Genomic DNA, 10,000 nt, shown 5'->3' on the forward strand with positions numbered 1-10,000 from the left:
AAGTAAAGATATTTTAATAGAAAATGACTCAAGTAAAAGTTACCCAGTTAAATACTACTTGAGTAAAAGTCTAAAAGTATAAATTATTTCAAATTCCTTATATTTTTATTGATGGATAGCCAGGGGCACACTCCAACACTCAGATATAATTTACAAACAAAGCATTTGTGTTTAGTGAGTCTGCCAGATCAGCAGTAGGGATGACCAGCGATGTTCTCTTGATAAGTGTGTGAATTTTACAATTTTCCTGTCAAAATGTAACGAGTACTTTTGGGTGTCAGGGGAAATTTATGGAGTAAAAAGTACATTATTTTCATTCGGAATGTAGTAAAGTAAAAGTAAAAGTTGCCAAAAAATATAAATAGTAAAGTAAAAGTACAGATACCCCCCCAAAATACTTAAGTAGTACTTTAAAAGTATTTTTACTTAAGTACTTTACACCACTGACCGTTTATCATTAGCCTTTTGAACTGCGTATGTTTCTATGACAACTGGTATCTACAACAATGAGAATTTATTATCTCCTTATGTCCCGATTTGGAAACAGTCATCTGTTTGTCATCTATAAATATAAACATGATCTGTAGGCTACTTGTCAGAGGTTCTGCTCTAGTAGTAAGTTAGTAAGACAGAGGCTGAGCCTGAAATGGAACCCCCATTCCCTACATAGCGCACTACTTTTGACCAAAGCCATATGGACCCTGGTCAAAAGTAGTGCACTATGTAGGGAACAGGGTGCCATTTGGGACTCAAACAGTCACATCTTCTCTGGGCTTCCTCTTTGAAGTTTGAACTTTGTCTGTGATGTCATCTTCCACAGTATCGGTTGTTTATATCAAATGTCGTTTTTTACTACTTTACTCAGGTCCTGTGTGTGTTGTGTGTGTGTGTGTGTGTGTGTGTGTGTGTGTGTGTGTGTGTGTGTGTGTGTGTGTGTGCGCCTGGGTATATAAATAATTACCCCATTCCACTGTTCCCTGCATGTTGTCTCTCTGCACTGATGCCTTCAGGAAACAGATGCAACCAAACCCAACTGAGAACTCTCAGAAAGGACTCAGTGGTGCAATGAAACCAATCTAATTTGCTGTTACTTCATATCAGCTATTTGACTGGCTACCGCATCTTATTCTTTATCTTTCCTATCCATTGACCCAGGCTTAGTGCTTTGTGACAGAATCATCCCCCAACCATTCGGGAAGAACTCAACCCCAGAGCTCAATGAAAGGCAAGTGTTGGGTGTTTGTTTTGTGTCACTAGGTAGAGTTGCTGGGTCTGTTTCCAACAGAGGAGGCTGGTGGGAGAAGCTATACGAGGACAGACTCATTGTAATGGTTTAACCGAGTTAAACACGTAGTTTCCATATGTTTGACGTGTTTGATACCGTTCCATTTATTCATTCCCAGGCATTACAATGTCCTCCTACAGCTACTCCCATCAGCCTCCTCTGGTTTCCCCAACCGGTCAGACAGACATCTCTTACTCAGCGCCCATGGAAGCTTCCCCATCTCTGCCTCTCCCTTCCAGACCTGGGTTTAAGAACAATTTGAAAATATTTCCAATACTTTATCTGTGCTTGATTGAGCTTGCCTGTTGCAATGGAACCAATAGATAAACCACAGTAGTGCAAACCCAACCTACCTGACTCTCCAGGCAGGCTAAAGCAAATGCTGAAAAGTATCTGCAAGAGTTCAAATACTATTTGAATCCAGGTCTTCTCTCCTACTCAACATGTTTTTTCTCTCTCCTTTTTAGGTCAAGGGTAGACACTTGAAAAAACATGTGACACTGGATACTGTCAGCTAATGTGCATGACTAAAGTCAGCATAGTGTCATAGTCATAGGCCTGCTGCTACATAATAGGTGTGTGTGTGTGTGTGTGCGTGTGTGTGTGCGTGCGTGTGTGCGCGCGCACGCACGCGCATACTTGTGCGAGCACAAGGGTGTCTAGGTTACGTAAACAGGATCAATCAGTTGTCTTATTGACCTGCTATCAGTCTAACGCTGTCACTTACCACCACAGAGCTACAGAGTTTAGGAGATAAAGAAGCAGGCCATGTCTCCGGTTCTCATGGTCCTATTCCCTGGCAAAGCAATGTAGCCTAGCTCTAGCTTGAGTAACATTGCATCCTCCAGAGGCATGCTAGGCAAGCGGTGAGAACGCTAAGAGTTAAACGGTTTGTTTGTCTGCTCTCTACACTCTGGACTCGGATTGTTTCCGATTGTGTCCTTGACGTTTTACCCAGTTTGAAAAAACTGATGAAATACCCACAAGGCTCTGGCTCTGGCACCGTCCTCTGGACAGCCCTTAACCTTCCCCTTCATTCATTCTTCATCTGACCCACCTTATGTGGGTACACACACTTACATGCATCCAAGCGACACGTAGACACACACACACACACACACCAGGGGAGGCTGCTGAGGGGAGGATGAATCATAGTAATGCCTGGAATGGAGTCAGTAGAATGGTATCGACCACACGAGAACCACTTTTGATGCCATTCCATTGACTCCATTCCAGCCATTATTATGAGCCGTCCTACCCTTAGCAGCCTCCCCTGACACACATACCCACACTCCAGTTACCCTTATACTCTCGCTCAGCTGTGACCAGAGATAAGGGGAAATAGTGTTAGCACATTCAGCTCTCTCTCTGTTTGCTCCCTCTCCTTTCTCAAACAGAGAGGCAGAACCAACCACTGATATGACCATTACAAAGGTGTACCTACAGCAGGACTGGCTGTGGCACAACTTAAACCTGGCATCAGCCTAGCTATTTTCAGGCTCTTAGATTAGGCTACTGTAACCTCGTACAAACATACAGGATTAGTGCCGATAGCGCCGCGGTAATCAATCTGGTGCGTAAGATGCAGAAACGTAAGGGTTGGTTTTCCAGACAGATTTTACTGTAAAATAAATACTCTTCTACTGTACGTATTCGCTTCCATTGTGTGGGCATAATGGAACGTCCACTGCAGAGGTGGTGTCGTTATGGAAGGCGTCTTCTTTGTCACCGTGTTTCAAAAGGGTCGTTGCACCACTGAGCAGAGCGTCCCCCCCCCCCCCCAACTTCGTCCTTTTTGAGGTTTTGCTCGCGTGGGCATGCGTGCGTATGAACAACCACTTCCTGTGCACGTATGTGATGCCGCTACAGTCTATGTAGGCAAATTACCAGCTCATAAACAGGATGCAGCCTGCTCTTGTATCACACATACAGTATGCAGATTTACTTCCCCTGAAAGGCCGCAAACGGAAAGAAAGCATGGGCGGTGAGCACAAGCTGTTCTCACCTGGGTCGGCTTGAATCGAGGGAGATGGAGAGAGAGGTAGAGTTTTCGGTCACAAAAGCCTGCAGGTGTAATGCATTATGATGTACGCACAGGCGGCTGGTAGCACTTTAATTGGGGAGGACGGGCTCATAGTAATGGCTGGAAAAGAATGAATGCAATGGTGTCAAACACAAACATGTGGTTTCCGTGGGTTTGAGACCATTTCAGTCACCCCATTCCAGCCGTCCTCCCACACCAGCCTCCTGTGATTGTAAGACATGTATAATACCAAAGTTTACTACTTTGTTCTTTGGCGAAGTTAAGAGCGTTCATTTTATTTCTTAAACTGCTGTTCTGTTCTTGAGGATTCTTAGGTGTAAACGGCTGTCGTAGGAGAGAGAGGACCAAGGCGCAGCGGGTTGCGTGCTCATCATTATAATTTATTTGTGAACACGAGAAAAAACAGAGAACGACAGTTTCACAGGCTACAATAATTACAGCAGTGCGAAATACAGCTACCCACAGCTACCCACAATTAACAACCCCAAACACATACACATACATATATAGGACTCTCAGAGGAAAATAGAAACACCTGCCTCCAATTGAGAGTCCACACCCAAACCTAAACATAGAAAAACTAAACTAGACAGAACTTAGAAAATACAACCTAGACATACCCAACACCCAGAACTAACAAATCACACACCCAAAACACAACCAACCACCCCGAACCAACCAAAACAAATACCCTCTGCCACGTCCTGACCAAACTACAATACAAATAATATCTAAACTAGTCAGGACGTGACATTAGGGTTGACTGCCAAAATAAAGTAAACACTTGAGTAAATAAGGGATACAAAGTTTTGTATATTGAAAGCAGGTGCTTCCACACAGGTATGGTTCCTGAGTGAATTAAGCCATTAAAACATCCCATCCTGCTTATAGAAATGGCCCGTCGCCTATTACTTTGGCTACTACGGCTTGAAGGAGAAGTCTCAGTGACTTTGAAAGAGGGGTCTCAAATGAGCATAGGGTGTTTAAAGTGTGTGTGTGTGTGTGTGTGTGTGTGTGTGTGTGTGTGTGTGTGTGTGTGTGTGTGTGTGTGTGTGTGTGTGTGTGCGTGTGTGTGCGTGCGCCCAGTCACCAAATCTCAATCTAATTGAACACTTACGGAAGATTTTGGAGCGGCGCATGAGACAGCGTTTTCCACCCCAATCAACAAAACACCAGATTATGGAAATCAACACTGAAGAATGGTGTCGCATCCCTCCAATAGAGTTCCAGACACTTGTAGAATCTATGCCAAGGTGCATTGAAGCTGTGCTGGCGGTTTGTGGTAGCCCAACGCCCTGTTAAGACACTTTATTTGGGTGTTTCCTTTATTTGAGCAGTTACCGGTACATTTCCTTGGGGCTAAGCTCTTTACACAGCCTGGTCTCATTGACTAGACCTAACATAGTAAATGTAAATCCGGGACACTCAAATGATATGTTACATTTGGTATAACATGAACGTCTAACAACCCAAAGGTTGCGTGTTCGAATCTCATCATGGACAACTTTAGCATTTGAGCTAATTAGCAACTTTGCAACTGCATGCTACTTTTTAGCTACTTTGCAACTATTTAGCATGTTAGCTATCCATTCCCCTAACCCTTCCAGCTAACTCTTCCCCTAACCCTTTAACCTAACTCCTAACCTTAACCTTCACCCTAATACCTAGCATAGCTAATGTTAGCCACCTAGCTAATGTTAGCCACAACAAATTGGCATTCGTAACACATCATACGCTTTGCAAATTCATAACATATTGTATGTTTTGCAAATTCGTAACATCATTTGAATTGTAATCCGCAACATATACAAAATGGATGATGGACATCCACAAATTAATACATACCATATGAAACATAACATATCATACTAAATAAATGGAATGTCTCAGATTTACGCACAGAACAATACGAAATGCTCTGAGGCCAGGTTGCTTTACAACACTGAGGTAAAGGCTACATGGCACCCAAAGATGTTTAGCAAACCTTGTTTGCACAGGTGGGCAGTCTCATCTGTCTACCTGTCATGATTTGAAGGGGGGGGGGGGAGGTAGGCTGGGTAGAGGCCTGGGCCTAATGTTGTACCAGGCCCACAACAGGTGTCCCCTCTCCCCTGGCCTGTTCAGGGCAACAGACAGGAACAAGATAATCCATCAGAAGCAACAACCTGAACTGAGGAAACAAGAAGGGGCTTATGGGTCAACTGACTGGGGCAGCACTCGGCATGGTAATAGTTAGTTCCATTAGGAGTTAGTTCCTGATCTTCTCTGGACTTCTCTGTCATCTGATACAAAACTGAGGGTAGAGGTAAGTGTCTGCCTGGTGCAATCAGAACAAATAAAGTAGTCCGGTAGTCATGAAACAGGAGAAAATGTTTTTACGATGGGTGAATTGAAGAGGCAGGTAGACCAACTATCTGTAGTCCAATAAGAAACGCTCATTTTAATTTGGGATTTCATAACATTTTTGTGCCCTACTGAACATGACCCTTACCATTGTCACTACACCCATCTCTATGTTTCTTCTCACTGACTGACTGGCTCTCCATATCAGCCTCTCATAACCTTAATGACCTGATCAACATTTCCAGGTAAACAGAGCATGGTATCAGTCTGTGTAATCAAACCAGCTCATTCAGAGTTTGAGCACCCTGGGACAATCCCTTAATAACAGGTCTGTCTAGTCCACCAATCACCAGGCTGCTCCCTCTCCTATCTACCAATCTGCTCTCTCTCATGTCCACCAATCATCAGCTGGCTCATTGAAACTCCCTCCACACGGGTCTCTTCCTATGCCATGTAATGTTTAACTAATTGAATCAATAAACGATACCGTTTCCAACCATTTATTGGTATTCAGTATGTATTAACATGTAGTAAACGTAAACGTGCTTGGTAAGGTTAAATCAGTGTCCACATCTGTTACCAAAAGATAAGCTGTCGGTGTGACATTTTGTTATGGGACGTGCTGCAACAGGAATCTCTTTTCATAAAATGTTGTTTTCCCTATTGGTGCAGCACGGTAAACATTGTGAAAGAGCTCTGTTAAATGTCATGCTTGACTATCCGACAGAGAAGACAGTCAAGATGTCTTCTAGTCAGTTAGTTCACTAATGGGTGGAATGAATACACAACAATTGTTTCAAAAATACAGGGTTTATTGGTTAACTGCAATCAATAGTTACAAAAAGAGAAATCCGTTTTTAATATAAACTCACATAGAAATGACTGTAGTGAAAAACCATGGCTGGAAAAATACATTCAACAGTTTTACTTTCTTTGTGTCAATAGTCCTGTTTAACCTTGCTCAGAACTTTAAGGAAACATGGAACAAGGAATTATAACAACTTCACCATCTTCCATCGTTTAATATAAAAGTCCTTAGTTAGCTACCTGGAATGTATTCAAAAGTAGGCACTTTACAACAGTTGGGGGCCATGCAAGTGAATCAAACATCCAATCAAAAACACAGATGTCTTCTCCTCAACACATTTGGTCACTGCTATTGCTTGTAATACAAATAGTATTTTTCCTCTAAATCCTTGGTTAACTGTATTACATAACCGTCCTTTAAACCCTACACTTAAAATCGGGATGTGAGAGTGAACATGGGGATATTCATCATTATGTGTTGTACCTCTTGGTTTTACCACTTTAGTCATACTTATGAAAGAGAATCCTGATTGGTCTCCATATGGAACCAAGCTGATGTGATTTAAAAGAATACAAACAGCTGAATTGAGTGAACAAAGTAATAACAGTAAAGTACTGTTACAGTCAGAGAAAACGTTCTAAAAGAATAAGGGAGGATAGGACAGTTCCGGGATGATAATGCAACAGGTATTATTTTTGCTAGAATTGCAGTCCAATAATGGGGAAAACTTTTTTTTTTTAAGTCTACAAATAAATAATCAAAAAGCTACATTTTTTTCCTGTATTTTTTTTGCTTTAAATTAAGTTTTATTTTAACAAAGTGTAGTTACAAATATTGTTGCAGTCATTGTAGTACAATATATTAAACTGTGGGGGAAAAAAGGAAACTGACAAAACATCTTCACAATCTTTAGATTAATACCGAAGATCATAATTTAACATAAAAAGAAAATATATTCTATTGTTCATTATCCAGATAAATACAAAATTAACAAAAAAACTAAATGCGTATGATCACCAATAAATATGTTTCGATAAGTTAAATAAGCAGTGACAAGCACCAATGCTTGGAAAGTTTTAAAACAAACAATAACTATAATAATAACAATAAAAAAATGATAAATCAAAAACCATAGAAAGAAGCAGGGAGATGTCATAACAGCTGCTCCTCAGAGCCAGATTCTGATTCTATAGGGGAAAAGGAAAAATAAGATAGCTTAGAGATCCCATCTCAAGTTGCAGGAAGTAGAAGAACTGCACCATGGGAATGCTGGAATTCCCTGCTGCCTGCAGAACAGCATGGACGGAGGCGGGCTGGAGAGGAGAGAGGGGGCGGGACAGAAACCAAATCGTCTTCAAGGTTTAATAACCAGTTAGACATTAAAGACATCCTTCATCCTTCCTCCCCAGAAACACAACAGCCAGTGACCAGCAACACTTCCTGTGTCTGTCAGTCACTTCCTGCATACAGACTCTGTCCTGCTCCGCTATTACATAAAATGAGACTCAACAAAGAACGCTTGAGAAGAACCATGAAGGGACAGGTTGACGTTGAAAGAATCAAAACACTCAAGACAGTAGTCCATCCAATCAACTCTCACACATGCTACACACGAACCACCTGCCCCAGGCACTTTGTTTAAAACTATTCATATCATTTCAGTTCATGTATTTTTTGTTGTTGCTCAAAGTCTAAAGTATAAACAGCTGTGGTTGATCTGAGGACAGAGTGTGTTAATGAGCACCCTCCAGCTAGCTCAGCGCAGAGTAGACCAGGGAAGTGCGCTTGAGAGGTGGTAACGTCAGAGGATGGTGGTGGAAGAGTGGGGCGTGTGGTGCGATGATACATTCCCCGTGCCAAAGGCCCACTAGCACTGCTAAGTGTTCAAGAACAGAAAGACAGGTGGCACCTGGCAAAACAACAGTCAAACAATCTCTTCTTTTTTTTCACACCATCATTCTCATTGTTCATTCATTTCCTCTCCCGTTTTGGCACTATGCCAGAAGACAGGGTAGGCTCTATGAGGGGAGGAGAGTAAACAGCAGGGAAGAGATTTCTGGGGTGATTTGAAAACAAGTTCCCTTAATTAAGTCACTTTATCCTTAGATCATTCAAGCTAGGAACTAAATTGATATTGTTTTGTGGAGGAAAGGGGGGTAGGGGAACATGGTAGAGGGGAGTGCCATTTCCCATTAATTTTCTCTTTCTGGGAGGCGACGGATAACGTACATTAATTAGGTGCAGTCTAGTCATCAGAGACAGAGAGGCGGCTAAAGATGGGGAGGCGTCTGTTGGCGTCCAGGCTGGGGGACTCTGACCCGCTGAGACTGCCCCCTGAGCTGCTCTGATACCCCTCCTGGTCTGACAGGGAGTCCTGCGGAGGGCTGGACGGAGACTCAAACATCTGAGTGGGGGACTCCGACATGGGCCTAAAGAAGTAGGGGGCGTTGGTCGGAGACAGGGGTGCTGGGGTGTTGGGTTCAGTCCCAGTGGGGCCGCCGGATCCCAGGCTGGGGCCAAACAGGTTGGCCAGCTCCTGGCTGGAATATGTGAAGGGGTTGCAGCTTGGCCACTCAGGCATCTCTTCTGGGGAGAACATGGGTGTAGGAGTGAGGCTGTCCTCTCCTCTCAGACCCCCGGAGCTGGGGAACCCTGCGAAGCTGTAGCTGTGCTGCAGACGGGGACGCTCCAGTTTATTGGAGGAGAGCGGGGAGAAGGAGGAGGATCCCGGGGGGGGTCCACGGCGCTCCTCTGCATTGTGGATGAAGTGACAGCGGGGACCGTAGGGGCAGAATCCGATGGTGTGGAAGGTGCGACACAGCTCGGTTTTGTATTTAGGGTGGCGGCTGAGAGAACGCAGCTCGTGGATGCCGTGGGCGAACTGACACTTGTCGCCGTACTTGCAGGCTCCGTTCTCCTCAAACGGGCGGCACAGCTCCGTCTTGTAGCGGCTGGAGTTGACCTGGCTCTGCTGCTGGCTCTGGCTGCTGCATCCCAGGCTGGTAGGACTAGCCGGCCCCAGGCACTTCTGTAGGAGCCTCTCGCCTGTCTCAGAGAAGGAGCGGTCTCGCATGCGGTTCTCCTTGTTGCTGCCACTGATTAACCCTGAGGTGATGGAGCAGGAAGAGGGGTCTGATATCTTCAGGCTGTTGAGGAACTGGTTCTGGTGGAACTTGGAGCTGGGGTTGTGGTTGGGAAGGGTGACCGAGTGGTACGCCGACACCCCTCTGCCCAGCGAGGGGGTCCCCACAGCCTTCCTGTCCCTGTCCAGCAGGGCTCCGGTGGGGGTGGACATGGCATGATGGGGGGAGCTCAGTATGTTGTTGTTGTTGTTGTTCAGCATCTTGTTGTTCTGGAAAGAGACAAACTATTAGATCTAAAGTCAATACAAAAACAAATGTATTTAAATGCAAAAAAAAAATCACAAGAAAGAGTGTTTTACATTTCATAAAGGGAAGGAAAACATCTATAAAGAAATGCCTGAATGACCATTGATGTTCGTTTCGCATTAAATCCTAAG

The 10,000-nt window shown here is 43.9% G+C and overlaps 1 protein-coding gene and 1 long non-coding RNA gene across 2 annotated transcripts in view; both read right to left on the reverse strand.

Moving 5' to 3' along the window:
* The window catches only part of LOC106602782 (uncharacterized), a 7,073-nt gene extending 6,015 nt beyond the window's left edge, over positions 1–1,058 (reverse strand). Inside the window, exon 1 of the long non-coding RNA XR_001328294.3 lies at positions 962–1,058. This is a non-coding gene — a long non-coding RNA (uncharacterized LOC106602782). The remainder of the gene's footprint in view (positions 1–961) is intronic.
* Positions 1,059–8,633: 7,575 nt separating this feature from the next.
* zfp36l1a (ZFP36 like 1 zinc finger CCCH-type a) overlaps positions 8,634–10,000 on the reverse strand; it is a 2,849-nt gene continuing 1,482 nt past the window's right edge. Inside the window, exon 2 of the mRNA XM_014195509.3 lies at positions 8,634–9,832. Coding sequence (XP_014050984.1) covers positions 8,726–9,832 — 1,107 coding nt within the window. The 3' untranslated portion in view covers positions 8,634–8,725. The remainder of the gene's footprint in view (positions 9,833–10,000) is intronic.

Source organism: Salmo salar, chromosome 01, assembly GCF_965601325.2.
Source record: "Salmo salar chromosome 01, fSalSal1, whole genome shotgun sequence".
Lineage (NCBI taxonomy): Eukaryota > Metazoa > Chordata > Actinopteri > Salmoniformes > Salmonidae > Salmo > Salmo salar.